The 21,733-nt window shown below is 36.8% G+C and overlaps 2 protein-coding genes across 5 annotated transcripts; one reads left to right on the forward strand and one right to left on the reverse strand.

The window, feature by feature from the left end:
• The first annotated feature begins 710 nt into the window (after nt 1-710).
• Nucleotides 711-16,124, forward strand: LOC116306505 (solute carrier organic anion transporter family member 4C1). Of its 4 annotated transcripts, XM_031716583.1 has the most exons (12): nt 718-835; nt 1,582-1,623; nt 9,891-10,100; nt 10,338-10,589; nt 10,747-11,063; nt 11,522-11,802; nt 12,239-12,372; nt 12,521-12,683; nt 12,833-12,968; nt 13,270-13,430; nt 14,288-14,502; nt 15,047-16,124. In XM_031716583.1, exons 3-12 carry the CDS (start codon nt 9,899-9,901, stop codon nt 15,187-15,189), a joined length of 2,004 nt encoding a protein of 667 aa, XP_031572443.1. In that variant the 5' UTR covers nt 718-835; nt 1,582-1,623; nt 9,891-9,898; the 3' UTR covers nt 15,190-16,124. The 4 variants fall into 4 exon arrangements, with proteins under 4 accessions (XP_031572442.1, XP_031572443.1, XP_031572440.1 ...); XM_031716582.1 differs by lacking the exon at nt 1,582-1,623 and having other exon boundaries at nt 711-835; XM_031716580.1 differs by lacking the exons at nt 718-835; nt 1,582-1,623 and adding an exon at nt 4,813-4,938.
• LOC116306506 (BLOC-1-related complex subunit 8 homolog) lies at nt 16,097-21,119 on the reverse strand. Its single transcript, XM_031716584.2, has 9 exons — nt 20,986-21,119; nt 20,857-20,913; nt 20,361-20,473; nt 20,026-20,090; nt 19,566-19,611; nt 18,916-18,974; nt 18,253-18,328; nt 17,612-17,716; nt 16,097-17,043 (listed from the first exon to the last, which is right to left on the reverse strand). The coding sequence occupies exons 1-9, from the start codon at nt 21,053-21,055 to the stop codon at nt 17,005-17,007; spliced, it is 630 nt and encodes a 209-aa protein (XP_031572444.1). The 5' UTR covers nt 21,056-21,119; the 3' UTR covers nt 16,097-17,004.
• Nucleotides 21,120-21,733: the final 614 nt, after the last annotated feature.

A 21,733-nucleotide genomic window follows, 5' to 3' on the forward strand; every position in this document is an offset into this window, starting at 1 on the left:
TGAAAACTGATACATAAAACCAGATAAGCAATCAGATCTATCCTTTAAATTCCAGAAAATTTAAAGCCTTCATTCATAAAGACTTGACCTATACCAAATAAAGACAGCTAAACAATATAGCTACAGTAAGAATAAATATTACGTGAAACACAGGGACGGATCAGATGGGTAGAGGGATAGGGGGAAAAATCATCCCAACTAAGAAACCTATCAAACACCGATATACTTTTCCGTCATATAGATATGCAGCATTGTGGTTACTATCGCAACGAACGGTACGACTGAGGAAATGGTAACTGGTCATTTTATACGAATAGATTCAATCCCCACTGTGACGTAATCACTCACTCCTCTCCAAGTTGTACCAAAGATCAATCGATACTTCAAATAAAGTTACGAACATTTTGCTTGGCATGTAAAATGTTTTAGCAAAGTGTAACTTGTAATGCTAGTGATTGAAATTGATTTTCTAACCATCAATTCTTCTATCTCCTGCAACATTTTCTTATATCATCGGTCCGGCCAACATGGTGTTTTTGATTCAGGAATGATAATTTTTCGGTTATGTCCGCTGTGATACTAAAGTTGGCAGCTTAACCCAATTCCTTATCAATCATCACCAGTTGATATATCTCCGCATACCTTAAAAGTTAAAAATAGCCAAATTACTTATTTAACAACCCTGCAGAGTCAAAACAAACAGTCAGATGACGGGCTTCTTCCTCTTAAAGAGACACCGAGCAACAATTACCGTTCACTTTACTGTAATCAATGCAGGCAATGTGAAAGTTGGCACTACATTTACCTAGGACCTCAGACAGCAAAGTAATTCAAGGTACTGCGACTACTGGGTTTTTAAAAATTGTTTATTTACTTGTATTATCTTTTTCGTTTGTTTTTTAAAACATAGGAGTGCATGTTTCATTGTTCAATATGTACAGTTGTACAAAATATGTACATGCTGACTATATAAGATGTAATATTAGAAGTCTCTTCCAAAAAGATCTGACCAGCAATCAACTTTTGTTACTTTATTTGGTTGCCGTGTGCCTAATCCTCGTTAGTTTCTTTAAGCCAATCAAATTGGTTTTATCGATATCTTAAATGCGTATCATGTTTTTCTTTTGGAGGCATTTTTCCACACTTCTCAATGACAACTTTCAGAGCTGTAAAGTTCGGAATGGTTTCCAAAATTTTGAATTTTTAGTCTTCATTAACATTTCATCTCGACATTAAAAAGCCTTGGTTCAATCGCAACTGGCAAAAACTCGAATTTTTTTTGTTATAACGTGATATATAGAGTCAGTAAAATGTCCGTTTTTGTCATTATGGTTTTATTTTAAGGATTTGCGTTTTGAGGGACTGACGTAGCCTAACTTTTTCAGCGATAAAAGCCTTACACTTCACACCAGACCTTTTTTTAAATGTTTGAAAAGAAGTTGTTTAACTTAACTATTGTGGTTGCTTGGCGCGGCTAACTAAAAACGTTTATTTCAAACGTTGTTTCACTAAACTCGGCTACGTTTGGGAGGTAGTTTTAATCCTGTTCCTTTTTTACTGTTTTTTCTTCATCCTGTTTAGAATTAGAAAGGACTTGCAGAGAGAAATTAATAACTTAACAAGGTTAGTTGGTGTAAACGTGGTTTTACACTTTTGAATAATCAAGTTTGGACTGAAGGCCGGGTGTGCGTATAAAATGGCCCACTATGAAGCTATCCTTTGTAATAACAATAATAATAACTTTATTTCTTTATATAACCCTATTTCCATAAAAAGCCCAATAGTGCTTAACAATTATAAAAATAAATGAATAAGAATTTACAATTATGTATCACTAACGTATTGAAATAAATAAATATCTATCTTATAAGTATATTCAAAAATAGTTTATCCAAGTATAAATTATAAATTATATATATATACATTGGCTATATAATTATACTTAAGCAAATGCTTCCTTAAAAAGGTAAGTCTTAATTGAGGACTTAAAACTGGAAACTGAGACAGCAGTCTTGATATCATGAGGCAAAGAATTCCATAAATAAGGGGCAGGATAATAAAATGCTCTATATCCATAAGATCGTAAATTATAACTAGTCATGACTAAATTATTACTTGATGACGATCTAAGAGTACGTCTAGGTTTATAGATATTAACTAGATCAGATATATATCCTGGAGCCCGTCCATTAAGGGCTTTATATGTTAATAGTAATATCTTATATTTAATCCTCTGTTCGACTGGTAGCCAATGTAAATCGTATAAAATAGGTCTTATATGTTCATACTTGCGAGTAAGGGTTACTATACGAGCAGCTGAATTCTGAACCTTCTGTAAACGTTCGATAGCATAGTCTGGTAGTCCAAATAAGAGAGAATTGCAAAAATCTAAACTAGATGTAATAAGTGCATGGACTAATGTTTCTGCGGACTTGCGAGTAAGATATTTTCTTATTCTACTAATGTTGATAAAAGCATGTTTTGCAAATGTTCGTGACATGTTGGTCCATACACAAAGTTGAATCCATCAGTGCTCCAATGTTACGAACTTCAGCTGCTGTGTGGATTACATCACCACATACTGACAGCGATTTCAGAGGTGGTTGAGGACGATGGCGTGCATTCAATAGTAACAATTCTGTTTAATCTGTATTAAGCTTGAGGTTGTTCCAAGTCATCCATGCATCGACATCTCGTACACACGTCTCTATCCTAGATCTTGCCACATTCATTTCTTCTGCACAGTTGACTTTAAAGGTGATGTACAGTTGAGTGTCATCAGCATAGAGATGATACTCCAAATCATGACGCCTAATGAGGTCTCCTAGAGGCGAAATGTACATAGAAAATAGTACAGGCCCAAGTACACTCCCTTGTGGGACCCCAAAGGGAAGAGGTCGTACTGTTGATTCACCATTGGGGACGTTGATTGTCAATGTTCTATCAGAGAGGTAAGATTTAAACCAGTTGAGTGCTTTTCCAGCGATGCCAAACCTTGTTTTTAGACGTTCCAGCAAGATGTGGTGATCTACGGTTTCGAATGCAGCTGACAGATCTAATAGCAGAAGAATAACACATTTCTGACTATCAAGAGCTTTAAGGATATCATTATGCACTTTAAACAATGCTGTCTCTGTACTGTGATGTGCTTTATAGGCAGATTGGTAAAGATCATCCAAGTCATTGTCCAATACGTGTCGATTAGTTTGAATTGCAACCACCTTTTCAATTGCTTTACTGACAAGTTTGAGGATAGAAACTGGGCGAAAGTTATTATACTCGCGTGGGTCCAAAGATGGTTTTTTGAGACGAGACTAAAGAGACGCACACTTCAGGCAATCTGGTACTGTAGCCCTTTCTATTGACACATTTTTTATACATTTTGTAATTGAATGACTTCTAAAAAAAATATAAGAACAGTACATATCACAACATTAACCTCCGAACTATAATATTGAAATGATGCATAATCTATATTGAAACTGAATAGCCTTTGTGGTTAAAGACTTCTAAAAAACTATCAAGAACAGTATACATGTCACAACTTCTGTACTCATACATAATTACAAACAGGATTTGTCAGTTATGAGGTACAGTAAATACCTAGATAGTGTCTTGGTCAACATTATCTCTTTGTGGGGTTTCATAGAACTCGGGTTGTAATGACCAAAATATTATGCATGCTTCCTTTTTTCAAAGTTGTTACATTATCTTTGCGTCCAATACTTGGTGACATTCAAGGGTAATAACAGAAGTTGAGAACAAGCTCCTCGGCTTCCCCAATAAAGCATTTGCAAGCAAGTAGATCATGCAAACAGGATATATTGTCCGTTTGTGAGGTAAACACTGAGAGAGTATCCTGGCAAATACTATCTTCTAGTTGCGGGATCCCATCATACATATCAGTGTGGTACTCATTAGCAATTATGCAAGCTCTCTAACTTCGAAGTTCTGTTGCATTAGTTTAGTGCGATTTGTAGCTTTTTTCCTATTTTCCTTTTTTCCGTCTAGAAACTGATGACAGTGTTTTAGATCCAATAATCAGTAGCTGGCACGATACTTGTCCATTGCTTTATCCAGGTTAGCTCAGGTTTATCCAGCAAATCATCAATGTTTTTCTGAATACCAGTAGTAATAATGAGTTGAATTTATGGTCACAGCTAAGTCCATTTTGCAGTTTTCCACTTCCTTTCGAAAATAGGAAATAGGCTACCATTATGGTCAGCTATCTTTGTTTCTAACTTTTCACCTTTTTGTTTTATTGTTTGTGTGTGTTTGTGTGTGTGTGGGGGGGGGGGGGGGAGGGGGTGGGGGAGGAGAGGGAGGGGAGTGGTGGTGTATTAATATTATCTTAAAACGGGGAGGGGTAAGAAGTTATTTTACATTTAGTACAGGGGGACTTAACGTCACTTTAAGGCCTACTTTGCTCATTTCAGAACCCCACCCCCTCCAGATAGTTATTGCACAGTCCCTTACTGCAAGTAACTGCTGTGCAATACTCGGCTGACGTCACCTAGAGCCCTTGACCGACTACATGAAGACGCCCTATCAAAAGATTCTTTCGTATGCATACAATTTTCAAAAATAGAAAACGAAACACGTCATCGACGGCCATAAACATAGTATGGGAGCTGTATGATAAATATTTCAAAGGCTGAGAGCCTGCACTAACATGTCAAAGAAACCGCACACTCACGATCAGTAAAAAATCAATACCGATGATAGGTTTCTAGGGCAGAAGTCATGCCAGGAATTCTGTGTTATCCAATGAGGATAGAATCAGTTGACACTAGCTTAGCAAATGAATTCTCATGTGTCTAGTTGAACAACGAGTAAACCTGTAACCTTGGTCTCGCTGTATTTAACGTAACTGAGATGTAGGAGCTTGCAGAAGAAAAAGAAATTTTGTGATATATAATGAGACATTTGAAATGGAAGGTAAGCCTTTTTAACTGTTGATTAGTATAGGTAGATAAATACGATCAAGTCCCAATAACCCACAAAATTACTCTAACGACGAATCAGCCTCTTATATATCGCATAGTTATCGCGATGTGCAGCACTGAGATAGCGATGTCTCTGTATTGTATCTATTTGTGAGCAGATAAGAGTGTAATTCTCGTGGCAAGCACGTTGAGGTTTTTTATATCGCTGCAATAAGTGTACATCGACTATCAGTTACATTATGTTTATCACCCTAATAGTAGCCGCAGGCAATGCATTCCCGATAATTGTTAAGACTTAGCTAGTTTGGAGGGCAAGGCAAAATAGACTGACTAAAGTCCAGAACCAAACAATATGGATAAGTAGGGAAAATATATTAGGAAATGAATCAATAAATGAACAAACACTGAAGATTACCGGGTTTTATTGACGCAATAGCTAGACAGACATTAGCTTCATTACGCGATCTGACTGGTAGTTTGGTACTCATAGTATCTTATCTTATAGTATCTTATCAATAAGATACGGGTGTATTTCCATACAATTGTCAATCAATCAAGCATTTGATATAGTTTACTGTCACAATTAGCCCAATACGCATCAATGAATGCGGATGTTGGAGCAAACGAAAATACAACCCGAAGAAGACAACTGACAACAGACCCGCACCACTAGGCGGTGCGCACCGGCCGTCTTTCCCCAGGTCCCCCAGCCAATATTGACTGACTTAATATAGATGTTGGCTTCTACTTCACAATTTGGTTTTGTTCGAGTTTTATTTCATTACAAAAGGTTTTTGTTTCTTGGTGATTATAGTCTCGTAGCTGCCTCTAATCTTCGCTCTCGTCAACAGGAATCCTAAAACTAGTATTTTAAAAACTCGTCTTTACTGAGTCTGGAGGGAAAATTGGGACGCGCCGTCAGCATCGAGCCTGCGTTAAGTAATTAAGTGGTATCATCATTAGCCCATGCGCAGATTCATGATCAGTTGAAACGAAAACTGTTTGAAAATTACCCTCGAGTCATGACAGGTCTGACAGGAATTGCACAACAGATAAAAAGCAGAAAATCATTGTTGCTCAATTCGTTTAGCACAGATTCTTGGAGGAGGATAAGATAATTTTCTATTTCGCAAGCGTCTCTTCTTCCTTGTCAGTCCTACAAGGTATATTGTGGTCTAGCTTGGGTACGGACCGCCATATAGGGCACGATGAACAAAAGGTGTTTGCGTCCTGCTAGACCAGTTGGCTAGACCCTAGTGCACTATGTTTATTAACACACATTTTTCCCGGCATCCATGATCAGAATGCCCGAGATCTAAAATCTATGTATATATAGATATACTGAAGAGCAAATCCCATTCCTTTTTTTTTTTTTTTTTTTTTTTTTTTTTTGTATCTATTTTCCATTCATATTGTCACGTTCTCTCATGCATCAATTCCTACTTTCTCGATCGGTGCAAAGAAATCGAAAATTGCCTAGTCCCCAGTCTATCCCTGTTAAATCTCAATTCAGTAAAGAAATACGTACCCCAACAGCTGCTGGATATTGTTACAGATGAACCTTTAACACAGCCTTCATGTATGTGTCGATAGGCATTATAGGATATCTATAGGATATAATAGCATTTCCGAGCTCGAACTGTTATATATTGAAGAAATAGAAAACGCGCGCGCGTGCCGTGTGCTGTCATAAAGCACGCGGGGGTTGGCAGAACACGAGTGTCAGGAGAAGCACGACGCGTCGCGGAGTGCTTCTGGACACTTCTTGAGTATTCTGCCAATCCCCAATTGCTTTTTAACGGCACACAGCACAGCAAGCAAGTTTTTTATTTCTTTTATAAAATACAAATTACAATAATAGATAGGAATGACGCAACGGAAAGTGCGCGCGCGGGCAAGGTACTCTCATAAAGCACGCGCTCCAAACCAATCAAAACGCGACATTCATAACAGCTATTTTATAAAATAAATTAATGAATATGATAGGAAATTTGGGGGCATCACAGGAGCAACGATTTTGAACGAAGGCATTCGCGTAATTAACGAGATCAACGGGATCAACGAATCGATCCATGCATGGACTAGACTGATCATCAGTTTGGAGATGTCGTAGGTATGTTCGTTGTCGGCTTACAGTCGAATTCGTCAGTATACCTTAGGTCACTCTCGTAGATTCAAAATAACAAGCTCGAATTGGGTTTAATGTTTTAGGCAATGCTTCAGGCATGCATGCTGGCGTACATTAGTGCTGGTAGTCAATCAACATGTTGATACATCTAAAAACGGGAAAATGATACGATGAACCTTCTCTCATGGGGCAAAACCAAATCCTTCCTTTTACGTGACTAAGAACAGTAGCCTGTAGGCCTCTCTTCCTAAAATTGCCCAGTGTCAGACATTACAAATATGTAATCATTGTCATCGCCAGCTAATTAATAAACTCACACTATGAGATGCATCTTGAATACAGATGACGCGATGTTACTATCAGTATATTATGAAGGTTCACTGCTTGAGCTAAAGTGGCAAAAGTGATTAAAAAAATTGACTGGAGAAAGCGATTGCATCAAAGGTACTAGTATTTATAAGTAACACCATGTCACTCGGGAAATTAGTGATTAAATTTCCTAGCCGCCCTCGGGACTTTTATAAATTTTCCCGAGGTATTAGGGGAAATGTAATTACTAATTTCCCGAGTGACATGGTATTACTTTGTAACACCATGATCACCGAGGTAATAAGGAAAAAAACGTCATATATCAAAAAAGCCATATGTCATAGTTTGTGTATTTAACGCTATTTCAAAACAAAATTAATTATTATAAACTATCAATTATTGTCTAATATTTGATGAACGTTTCATGGTAATTAAATAAAAGCAACATTATAAACGAAGCGAATAAACAAGCTTGATGCGGTCGGCTATAAATCGTACCCAACCACCTTTAGCATTCCTGCACTTCGAACAATTTGAATCTCGCTGCTGACATTGTCAAGCCGCATGGGCCGGCATGATAGCAGAGCCAACCTGTTATATTACGTCATAAACATGTCCGCGGTGTCACACAGCCGTTTACAATGTGTGTATAGCTACAGTAAGACTCTTCCAAGGTCACTTGCAACAACTCACAAACAACTTCTCAGTTGTTTCGTAAGTATACGTCGTAAAGCTGCACTCCATTGCCTAGTGCTAGATCATAACAAGTAAGTGAACAATTTGCATTCAAGTTACTGCAAATTATTAGTATAATTTAACATTTTGAAATCAGTTGGCCGAGTATTAAAAGAAAACTATGTACTGGAAAAAAGATGCTAAGACTGAATTTCTTCCACTCCGCCCCTGGAAGTCTCGTAACTCCAAACTTACATTCCGGTCTTCAAAACAGATCAAAAACTACAATGCCCGTTGGTTTTTATTTTGCGGAGCACTTTTCGGAATATCAACTTTCTACAGTAAGTAAGGTGCACTGCATCTTATGATGGAAGTTCTCTTTTTTGTCTTCTTTCTTTATATTTTTCTTTATTTATTGCTAAACTCATGGCAAATCATTAACAAACAGCAAATAACAGATTGGTAAGATTTTGCGGAATACTTATGAAAGTGTGTGGAGGTGGATGCCTGAACTTCCAATATAACTTGACCAAACAGGCGGACTGACGTAAAATAACTAGACTACAAAAAATGTACGGAATGCAAATCAGCTCAAACATGCAAGCAAATTCAATACTTAACATTCATTCTTTGAAGGGAAGAATTCCAGACCTTTTTGTGTCCAACTCCCACACAACCTTGGTTTGTTCTAGGGAATAAACTATCAGAGACGTGCACTAAGTCATTCTCCCGAAACGTTAGACATTATAATAAACCTGACAAAGACATAGGCAATGGGTTTAACATCTGCGATTTTTAAGTTTATTTGGAGCGTGTGTAATTCTTTTTCTAGATTCAGTATAGGTTTTTCCGATCCAAAACCTATAATCATTGGTTGAATTATTGTCGTAAAAACTGAAGACATTTGCTCTCTACGTGCTCGAAATGTTACCCACAAAAGAAAATAAGGATAAGCAGATAACCGGTTTTTCCGACGAAAGGTCACTTTTAGCGATTCTAATGGGTTTTTGTGATGTCCATGAATGTTGAAATAATGTGTTATATATGTCTTTAAATATCTAGGTGACAGACGAACTGCAGGGAACTAAATAACTGAATATCTTTGAATCGATTCTCAGTCCAATGATAAATATTAAATCATTGCTCTTTTAAATTTGTTCACTTATAGTATATATTTTCCCTCTCACTGGCTGATTAGCTACCTTAATTGGTAACAAAAAATTCTCGCGACACTTCAATTCCGCCATAATTTCGGCGAGAATAAGTGAGGCGATAATATAATAACTAGAAAATTGAGTGACCTTCAATTGTTGAGAAAATAAATCGATTAATGACCATTAAAAAGCAGTGATAAAAGAAGGTTGGTATTGAGAACAAAGTACTGGCACCTCCAGTAGTCATTATACTCAAGCCAAAACCAACCAAAAAAACGCGAAATTATTCGGCTTCTTGTCCTTACTACTACAGGGGCGTAGCAAGGATTGTCCGGGAGAGGGGGGGGGGGGGGGGATTAAAATTTTTTTTGGGCCACCGAAACGACGAACGAAGAAAAACAATTATAAAACGACATTATTTATTACGTTTTAATTTTAAAAATTCTAAAAAGCCACCTTTTGTTGTCGAGAAGGGGGGCCCTGTCCCCCTTAGCTTGGCCACCCCCTGACTGTATTAAGCAAAACGTCATTTCTTTTGAGGAAAGTGTAAATACGATTTTCATGACAAAATCATGGTTTTAAAGTGTCGCAAAATATGTAAAACTAACATGCATGCGTCAAAACATTTCATTTAATAAATCATTTATCAGTCGTATTTATTTTTTTCGTCATGTTCAGAAAATACGATGGTTACTAATCACAAAGTAAGGGTTTCTCCTTCACCCCCGGATGAGCAAGACAGCAATAGGTTGCCTTCTGATGTGGTCGTAAGGCTTGAAGATGATGACGTCAGATGGGGTTGGTTGAGATTCAGACCCGAAATTCTTCAATCCCTGTTGACTCCAAGATGGTTTTTGGTCTTTGTCTCTCTCTTCAGTATAGCCCAAGGTAATATATATTCATTATGATTCAAAGTAAAGATAGTATTTATGTTTCGTAATGAGGTACCTATGTTCTTACTTTATCATATAAACTTGAATATATGGATGGTAGGCCACTGCATGATGAGCTTGCAGTAGGAGGTTTCCAAGGAATTCAACAGTCTGTTCTCTTCATAGAAAATTTGTAGTATGTGTATGTAATAGGAAGAGAATACAGGTGACTTCTTGATTCTATTGGAAACAGGAATGGCTATCAACTCATTTGTGAGCATTGCGATACCAACTTTGGAGAAACAGTTTTCGTTTAGCAGCACACAGACAGGTGTCATAGTGTCGTCTAATGATGTCATGGGTCTCCTATTGGTGTGCTTTGTCAGTTTTCGTGGTGATTATGGACACAAGACCAAGTGGTTGGGTTACGGTGCTCTGGTAACATCCATAGGTTGCATTATGTTTGCTCTTCCTAACTTCCTCATCGAAAGAGGCGACATTGCAAGTAAGTACGTACTACCTAAACTTTTTAGAGGCGCTTTCCATGACTAAGGGCAAAAAGTCAGTATTGGCTATTTCTGTCAAGCCCTAAAAGATGAAGACTTTATGAACAACTATGTGATTTGCTTGTGACTAATACATCTGGTTTGCTGTCAAACCAGAAAAAAACGAGGAATCATTTGGACTTTGTGGCTCTAATACAACACAACACAGTTACAGAAATGAAGAAGGCTGTTCTGCAGACGGAACTGTTGGAACATCGATGTATCTCATGATCTTCATCCTGTCCCAGTTGTTATCAGGAGCAGGAACGACACCTCTACACACTTTAGGAACTTCGTACATTGATGAGAACGTAGATCCAAAATATACTTCAGTCTACATTGGTGTGTTCTACGCCACCATCATGTTAGGGCCTGGACTCGGCAGTATAATTGGAGGAAATTTGCTTAACTTTATATACGTGGACATCAAACTGGTATGTGGCAACTCATTTGTTAGATAAAACGTATTCAGTAAAGGTAAAAATTGGGAAATTCTATGGCCTGTCTGACTGGTTTTCGCGCCATTACAAGAGACTGTACAGCTACAATACTCTTCAAGTATATTTAGGAGCAGTCGTTGCTCGGTTGGTTACTGCGCGGCATTCAGAGCTATATAGAGGTCCACGGTTCGATCCTGACGATCTCCACGTTGGTTTCCACTTCTCTCTCACCCCGGTGTAGCTTCAGCTTTGAATATTTTTAAGATAGCGCACTGATGGAGAGGGGGGGGGGGGGGGGGGGAGGGTTAAGTGCGCAGCGTCGGCTTCTATTGATAGCAGTTGAATTAAGGAAATACCGACGTTAAATATTTTTATATGATTTTCTAACGAATTTCAGTTCTAATATGTATTTGTAGAATCTAAAAGTCACGGTAGTCTGTTTTTTTTCAAAGCCACCAAATGTGTATTTAAAGAGTAAAGACCCTGCATGGATTGGTGCCTGGTGGTTGGGTCCTCTTGCTTGTGGAGGCTTATTGTTTGTTGTAGGCATCATTCTCCTGGGTTTTCCTAAACAGCTTGCCAATGCAACAAGGTTACGTCAACAAGCCATTGAACGAGGTCTTATCAAAAAGGGAGAAAATGTTTCCGGAAACATGAAAGATATCTTGCCTGTCACCAAATCCTTGTTGACTAATGGGGCATTCATGTATCAGAATATGGCATTGACTGTTAGGTGAGTTACGTAAATGATGCAGCACTACATATAGAGATCTTTCCGCCAAGAGAGGTTGAAGGAGCGAATAGCTATAGGCGATACCAAATAGCTAGAATGATTGGTGTTTCTTATTATTCTTTTCAAGAACAGATGATAAAGTTGAGATATTTAGCGTCGTTTGTAAACGACAAAACCATTTAAAAGACTTAATTATTCGTGTTTAGGTGTACGCCTACAGTTCCTATTGGCTATGTAATAGCCAATCACCTCCTCTTTAACATTTTAGAAATAGCAGCTTATACATGGAAGGATAGCAAAGACAAATAAGTCAAAACAAAGAATGTGCAAAAGCTTTGGTTTTACATGCTAACCCGGTATCACCATGAGATGGCCTTACGGCCATTGCCGATGCCACTCTCAAAATTTGACATTCAAATTTTCATTTCTTTCACAGCGCTTTGGTCGGAGGAGGCCTTGGACCTTTCTTGTTCAAGATCATTCGTACTCGATATGGAGCTTCGCCCTCTATCATAGGACTGTCTATCGCCCTGATTCTTATTCCTGGTGCTGGTGGAGGAATAGCTTTAGGTAGAGACATATCCAGCTACATGCATACAAATACACTATATACATACACTTTTTACTTGTATAAATACACTCAATATTTATACACAATTTCATCTCATTATCTTAATAATGTTTTTGCTAATAAATTGCGTTTTAATACTTCTAAAAGGTTCTTTCCTCGTCAAGAAATTTGGTGCTAAAGACTCGTGTAAATCAGCGGCTAAAATGACGTTCTATCTGCAGTTAGTTGGTATATGGACAGCAGTGATATTCCTAATCCCAGGCTGCGAGTATTCCAATTTTGCAGGAATTGATAAATCATACAAGAACAGGTATGAAAAAGTATAAGTGAAGGTTGGGAAACTAAAATCTATTACGCTTAGCAAAGTATTCGGTTCTTTACTGAAAGTCTATCTAGTGTGGTTAAGAAGTATGTCGACATACCAAATATATCATCAATATCTCTTATTTCTCTCACCAGCAATGCTATTAATATCAAGGACTCTTGCAATAGCAATTGCAATTGTTCATTGTCAACGTACAATCCAATTTGTGGACCTGATGGGTTAAACTACTTCTCACCGTGTTTTGCTGGATGTACGAAAGTAACTAATCTGGTAAGTATCTAAGCATACAATTATACCTCTACTTGTGCTGATCGCATTCATTATTCACCATTTTCCATACGTCGGTTCACTGGTCAAACACAAAGCATTTAGTCGAGGTTGCAAGGTTCAAATTAGAATAATCCTTAGATTACACCAATGGATCAAATAAATAGATTTTTGAAAATAAAGAATGTCCCGAATTATGGATATATACTCAGATGGTATCATTTGTAAAAACAATAACGCGTTGACTAGAGATATCGATATGCTCAGATTTGATCCTTGAAAGTGGTTTGATTATTGTTCTTAGTCGTACACAAGATGTTCGTGCCTTTCATCACCAAGTACAGTTTTGAAACCTGGCTTGTGCGAGCAGAACTGCAAGAATCTCATCTACTTTTTGGTTGGAGCTGTTATCTTAACCATTTTCAGCTTCTCCAACGCTATTCCATCAAAGATTGTTACACTCAGGTATAATATAGTTATTCAAAGTACATAGGTGCAAGAAAGAAAGAAAGAAAGAAAGAAAGAAAGAAAGAAAGAAAGAAAGAAAGGAAGGAAGAAAGGAAGAAAGAAACAAAGAAAGAAAGAAAGGAAGGAAGGAAGGAAGAAAGAAAGAAAGAAAGAGAGAGAGAGAGAGAGAGAGAGAGAGAGAGAGAGAGAGAGAGAGAGAGAGAGAGAGAGAAAGAAAGGAAGGAAGGAAGAACCAATAGATGGAATATAGATAAAATCATCTGTTTCGCTAGGAAATGAATTCAGAAAGCTAGAAAGGCGGTAGGAGAGTAGAAAGGATGAATGGAAAAGTAATTCCTTAAAGTGCTTATAAGCCTTTACACAATATTTTCAGAATTGATTCTTTAAATAGTGAATAGTTGATTGTGAAAATAATTCGCCATTTGAATGTCGGGTCTTTGAGATACGAAGGTTTATATTCCCAATATGTTAATGACTATGACGTAACATAAGGGATTTGAGTTATTTTGTGGCAACTTTTAATATTGAACGCTGGACATTTTTTGAAAACAAATTTGTAAGAACCTTTATGTGAGTCACGAGTAAAAGGGTGATGCTTTTAAAATACTGTATTCCGGAACGAGTGCAGTGTTGTATATTAAATGATCCCTTATGTTACGTCATAGTCATTAACATATTGGGAATAAAAACCTTCGTATCTTAAAGACCCGACATTCAAATGACGAAATATTTTCACAATCAACTATTCACTATCTAAAGTATCAATTCTGAAAATATTGTGCAAAGGCTTATAAGCACTTTAAGAACTGAAAAATAACGTTAACTACCAATAACTAAATGTTTTTGTGGTTTAGATCTGTTCCTGATAACCAACGAGCATATGCTTTGGGGTTACAATTCGTTTTTCTTCGAAGTCTTGGATCATTACCAGGACCAATAGTATTTGGTCGAATAATTGACACAACGTGTACCATGTGGCAGGAAAAATGCGGTAACGATGGCAATTGTCGAAATTATGACCACGTCACGCTAAGCTGGATATTGATGGGTACCGCAATGCCTACGTACGGTAAGGCTGGGAATGATTCATACATGAATATTGTCGTACACACAATACCGCTTTGTTTCTCGATTACAGCTTTAGTTACTGAGGGTTAGTCCCATTTCATCGCCAAAGTTTTTTTACTAATATTAACAGTACTAGTACTGCGCATAAATTCGAAAATACGTGAATATTCCACAACAAATCGAGACTTACCTTGAGCAACGTACAGAGAACTCGAATACTCCATTTTGCAGTTTCATTCAGTGACCACGAATAATAATTCCTAGCCGAGGCTGGAGTTACCGCGCATGATAAGCTGTAGTTTTGCTATGCGCGGAATTTCCAGCCTCGGCTAGGAACTATTATTCGTGGTCACTGAACGGAACTGCAAAATGAGTATTGGAGCATTATGTAAGATATGTATTGTAACAAGCAAAACTGCCAGCGCATGACGTAATGCACGCGAATATTCCCCCACTTAATTTTGTCAGCGCTTCTTTCAGTTGATCTAAGACGTTAACCAAATCAAGGTATTACTATAACTGTCAGTCTTACATCCATGTTCCAGCATTGTCCTGTGTCGGGTACTTTTTATCTTGGCATTACAGCAAGAAACAAGAGAAGTTGCAAAGCAATGACGTCGACTTGAAAAATGTAGAAGAGAAAGATGGCAAGGAGGAGGCCGTGCAAGAAACACGAATCAAGGAATAACCACGGCCATGGCATGCAAAACAAGTTGTATAGTAGGAAGTGTGTCATGCGACGTGTGACATGTTAATTCAATCGCCAGGAAGAAATCAACTGGCAGGACAAAGTAAAGCGTAACATAATAGCAAATGATCAATGACCAGGAAGGAAACGGGTAGTTGTCAACAAGAATCCGGGTTTTTTTTTCTTTTTTTTTTCTCTTTTGCCCCGGCCCCTGGCCCTATTTAGGACCTCATACGCTCTTGATTTGTGTTAATAGAAGTAACTGTATTATAAATTAACAGTTAATAGTTTAACAGTTAAAAAAAAAGTTAATCGAGAAAGGTAGATTAAGAACTGAACAAAATATCTTTGTTAATACAAGTGGAGACCATCTGAAAGGACTGTGTGAGTAGAATGACGATCCAATTGTTTTGATATTGTACAGGCAGATATTGTACTCAAGATTAGTAATTCTGACAAGTTTGTACGCTTCCCTTGAAAAAATTAGGATTACAGGCTTTCAAAAGTGTCAAAAATGTACAAACAATGTACGGTTAGTAGCGAAACTTGTTCCCTGTAACCATACATTCTTCGTAAAAAATATTCCACACTCGAAAACCTGTTCTCTTCTTTCCCATACCCATAATACACTGCGGCTTTGGGGGTAACCAGAGGGAGGGGGGAGACAGCTCTTATTTTGCTAAAGGCAAATCGCAAGATGAATCATGTGATGCTTTCTCAAATAAATAACTAATTTGGTTTGCCAATTAGCAATCTCTGGCAAAGAGTCTTCCGGCTATATTTGGTCGGCGAGCTGGTGCTGACAACAAAGCAGGGAAGCAGGTACAAGTTAAGGTACAAAGTGGAAGTAACCTTAGCTTGCAGACTTTTAGTGTATTCAATACAGTTTTAGTGCATGTAAAACATGTTCAAATAAAAAGGTATATTTAATGAAATTTTTTGCTGTTTAAACGAACTTTACATCTTATTTGTTGGACTTCGACTTTTACATCACTACAGTACAGTCTACAGTAATCGAGTGAGGAAAGAGTAGATATGTATATACTTTTTGACTGGAGTAGATGAGCTCTATGTCATAGTACGTCCGGAGTCAAAAGAATTCAAGTGTCTATGTATATATGATTATGCGATAAGAATGCTACCTTAATCGAATGTTAAAATATCTGCAGTGGATTTCGCACGATTATGAAACGGCGCGGAACGGTACGGAATTGAAGACATCCTTGGAACCAATCAGCGCACGAAAAAAAATTTCATCCAATGAAAACACTTAAATTAGCCAAGGTACCGGCCAATCACTGCAAGGCCCGTCAGCCAAATCATATGAAAGTTGTTCTATGACCGCTGGCCTCGATCGCGCACATAAAGTAGTTAATTTATTGTTCATTCCTTTTTTGAATTAATCATTAAATCATTCAACCAATTAATCAATCAATCCATCCATCAATTAATCAACCAGTTAATCAATCAATCAACCAATCAATCAAACAATCAATCAATCAAACAATCAATCAATTAATCAACCAATCAATCAATTAATCAACCAATCAATCAATCAATTAATCAATCAATTAATCAACCAATCAATCAATCAATTAATCAATCAATTAATCAATCAATCAATTAATCAACCAATTAATCAACCAATCAATCAATTAATCAACCAATCAACCAATCAACCAATCAATCAATCAATCAATTAATCAACCAATCAATCAATCAATTAATCAATCAATTAATCAATTAATCAATCAATCAACCAACAAACTAACCCTTTGATTAAATTATTCATGAATTAATCAATCAAATAATCAATTAAGAAATATTGTTATCTTGTTCTGCGGGCACGGCAACCTGGAAAAAAAGAACATCAAACATTCATTTTCTCCCCAACCAGCCAGCCGACGGAGGGACAGAAAAAAACCTCTGTTTACAGGGTAGTGAAAGAACTTAATTAACTTTCTGGATCAAAATTAATTCAGTTCAGGCACATGTCTGTCCCTTAAGTCTTTCAATCCTAAACAAATAACCTCCCGAATTACAATCCCAACTAGTAACCACTAGTCATTCTTATTCACTTGTTGTATTCAACACACCAATGCAGTCCCAACTAGTTAATACTAGTCATTATCTATTCAAAAGCAAAATACTCTATGTCCAGGAGGACAATATCTTTTATAAGAGGGTTTAGAACTATCACAAGTTTATCACATTATATTTAGCATCTCGATAAAGTACTTTTACAACCTTTTTCCCCCAAAAGAGGGCACAGGTTAGGAAAGATTAGCCTGCGTACAGCCCAACTTTTCTCTCATATAGTTAGTTAGTTCGGCTGCATGCAGGCTAGGAAAGATTAACACTGAATGTAGTTATTTAAGGTAGTTTAGTATTAGTGTAAGTCAGATTATAAGGAACATCTAACCTCGGTGTTAATAGGGGTCTCTTGTGTGGCATGTTCGTTTTGCCAATGTATTATCAACTCATCTTGACTATTCCATATCTTCATACAGTTAGGACAAATGGAACCCTGTATACATAGATACAAGGCAATTATTGCTTAGGATCTTTAGTTAAGTAGGTGTTACTGAATACCAGGAATTGTTTAATATTCAAACGATGATTTAAGTACTTTAGAAAATTGAACCGGTTAGTATTTAAAATTATGTAATATTATAAAAATCTCACTTAACGCTTAAAAAACTATCAGGATAGTGAAAAACTGTGCCCTTGGCCTTGAAAATGGATCTCTGCCTAACTGCCTCAGTCTATATATTCAAGACCTTAGGCACACTTTTTCCCTATCATGACCTCGCGGTGGCTGGCAATCTTGTTAGGATATATGAAATGCGTACCATTTACCTGGAAAAACCAAAAAACAAATGGTTCGAAAACAAATGGTTCGAAAACAAAAAGTTCGTGGTATGTGTTCTTCCAATTGGAAGTATCAAAAACATCACTTTGTTTCTTTGGGTATCAGTATTCACATACCTGACTTTTGTTTGTGATTTCCTGTTGTCATAATTGATTATTACTAGTATTAAATTAGTTGGAAATTTAGTTTACCTCTACTTCGGCTTGTGGAGGACCAATCACAACAGGCTCTTCATCAATACGATGGCTGTCATATTTCATTGTTCTTCTAAATAGGATTCAAGGATAATTAAACAAACTGCTAAATATAAGAAATACACAAAATAAGCGCCCCATCCCCACCCCCACCCCCAGTTATAACTCTATCAATGCCTTTTGGTATAAATGAGTATATAATCAAGATTTTATGGTATGCAACAAGTCAGGGGCGGCAGAACCAGGGGTCTGGGAGGGCACGTGCCCCCTCACAAAATTTTTTGGGGGAGCCTGCCCCCCTCCCCCACAAAATATTGGTTCACACGAAATATAAATGCATAGTTTCGATTTTTATTACTGTCATTAAGTTATTGTTGTGATTTTTTGCAGTGCCCCCCCCCCCTAAAGATTTTCAGTTCCCGCGCCCCTTCAAGTGGGTTATTAATGAACGTTGAGAGATATTAACAAAGTTGGATGCTATCAGTTTAAAAGTAAACTGCTTGAAATCAACATACCTGACAAAATGTCATTCAAGGGATATAAAGTAAAACAGAGCTAGTAAAGAAATGACAACTATAGGAATATCAACATCTATAATCATTTTTTCTGGTTATCATAAAGATTGTAAAACTTTATTCAAAGCAGACAGTTTATATGAACCTTTGATTTTTTGCTGCATCCAGATTTTGCTTTGAAGCTATAGCACTTCTTAGACACTCCTATGAAGAATACGTTATATGCCATTTATTATTACACTTCATCTTGTATAAGAGAATACAAGTACAATTTAGTCAGAATCAACATTTCTTCCAAACTGGTTTGTTCTGGTACATTTTGTTAAAGTTAAATTGCATACCATATATCGGTGAAAAAGTTAACTATCAAAATTGTACAAATCAAAATTGTACAAATTAAAGTTTCATAGGTCTAAGTTTACTAATCTTGCTAATTTGTGCAAGTGTGTACAATTTCTTGCAAGGTTTTTCACAGATAAATGGTATGCACTCCATATAATATATAGCATGTCAACTGTTGTTGAGGCCTTTGAAACGTTTGGACATTCTGACATCAATTCTAGTGTGACCATAATTTCATCCAAATATATTCCCTTTCCCTTTTGAGAAAACAAAAATATAAAATGTTTTGGACCGGCCAATATTTCATACTTTGGCTTTAGTGTGCCTTACTATAGGTAAAATAGGATTGAAAAATGTTTAGTCATTTTATTTAGTTATTGGACAGAAAGAAAGAGAGAGGGTCAAACTAAGGAGATATTTATATTTGTTACAAGCAGCAAAATACTTACTCACCTGGATTATGGTGAAATGGGGAATCTTCTGCATTGACTGCACTGTCCTTATTAATGGAATCAGATAATTAAACATTTCATTAGTACATTACTTCTTCTAGACATGATCACCAATATATATGTAGTTTTCTGTTTTTCACATGTTGTATGCAAGAAATTATTGAGCATTGATATTTCTTTCAATTATGGAAAAAAAATACCATTCATTTTTCCACTTGATTCAATCCATCTCATTGTTATTCATTGAACTTTCACACTTACTTAAGCTATATTTACATATAGTAGAGTTTACAGTTTTCATTAGACCTGATAATGTTGTTGAGATGACAGCAAAACGTTGTCTTTACAACTAGTATTCTTATTAAACTAAAATAGTGCTAACATTATTCCTAACTACTACAAAGGTGGACCATCCTGTAACTAAGATCCACAGAAATCATGTGTCACCTTGTGTTACATACCTTATAGAATAATCTAAGTCATAGCAAACTCCATGAATTTTTTTTTGAAAATTCTGCATTTCTAACTAAAAGATAAATTGACCAAAATGAAGAGAAAGGTAGTGGAACATTTAACGACAACAACAAGTACACCAGCCCTCAAAAATTCAGAATTCCTCTGTGGGGTATGGATAATTTCTCAAACCACACAATAATAATAATGATAATCTTTATTTGAAGCAGGTAAAACAAATACAGGGGGGAAATGTAGTCCACTTAACACAACAGATCTAATATAAATAAGAAATCATACAATTATAGAGATAATAACTTGTGTAAACGAAATAATGTTTTACCTTTTTATCCACTATTTGTGGGACCGACCTTCGAACATGTTCATGTATTCTGAATAAACCCACTGAAGGTTCATTTACCATCAAATGAATGCTCTCTATAAACTTTTCAGATACTGAAAACAATGAAAAAAATATACTATTACACTGCAGTTAGAAATGTGTTTACCAAAAGCCCCAATGCCATTTGCACCACAATATATACATTGTACTGCAGTTAGATATATTTTCAACCAATACCTTCCTACGCAATATGTGAATTTCAAATGAAAACACTCTTTTTATATCACAGTATGTATACACGCGCGCCGTTTTATATTCCTAGTATAAATATGGCTGTCAATCTTCAGTTACTTTCGGAATATTAATATAGGTCTTACACGTTGTAATGATATAATTTCGATAATGAGATTTGCTTTAAATCAACTAACGATAATGAAGAGGAGAACAGGATACATTATAGAGGACAGGGAAGGGAGAAGAGTATAAAAGAACCAACCTTTTTTCAACCTAAACTCTGTTTCAGGATGTTGTACGTGCATTCCGGCCGACATATCTAACAACAACACAACATCAGACTGAAAATTTAGTGTCTAAACCATAGTCAGGTGCCAGATAAATACCATACCACTATCAATGTTAAACATCTGGCCATCAAGCATAGCTTCTGCAACAAATATTTCTGCTGTGTCGATCATTTGTACCACTCTACTTCGTACGCCATTTTGTTTTCGTACATTCTTCTTCCCAGATCCTCCTGGGTCGTCGTTCCTCCCCGTCTCCCCTCCCCAGAGGCTCTGGGAAACCCTACAACCGGAAGCACAGGGAGCCCAATTTAGATTAAAATGAATGGTGAAAATAAAATCGGAAAAACTAAATAATAATTTTTTTAATTCGAGGTCAAAATAATACGAAAGAGTAAAAAAATCGATAAAAAATTCGCTAGAACATTTTTTTCGCGCGCGTCTTTGTTTTCTTTATCAGTTCCAAACTAGTTCCAAACTTTTTTTAAATTTCGGCTTAACCAGACCCCATTCCAATTGTCAGGGAAGTGACCTTCTTCAAGGAATAGATTTAAGATGGATAATATAGCAGGTGACCCTTCACCACACTAGTAGTTTCTACCAGCTCACTAGATACACTGTGCTCACGAGGTCCAATACAGGCCGAACACCTGTCCACGGTTGCTACGTAGTTGAGCTGGCTCATTGGCCCTCTTCTTCAGTTGTTTCATACAAGGCTCGTAATTTACCTATTACGCAGGTTCGGGTGCGCATGACTTGCTGGATGTATGCTTAATGAGCTCCCTTACTAACTCCAACTGAATGGCTTGGAACTTTGACTTAGGACAAATCACCTAGAGGACGTTACTGAGT

This window comes from Actinia tenebrosa, unplaced genomic scaffold (assembly GCF_029948245.1).
Source record: "Actinia tenebrosa isolate PJP-AT-01 unplaced genomic scaffold, QUT_ActTen_1.0 PGA_scaffold5__44_contigs__length_20552954, whole genome shotgun sequence".
Lineage (NCBI taxonomy): Eukaryota > Metazoa > Cnidaria > Anthozoa > Actiniaria > Actiniidae > Actinia > Actinia tenebrosa.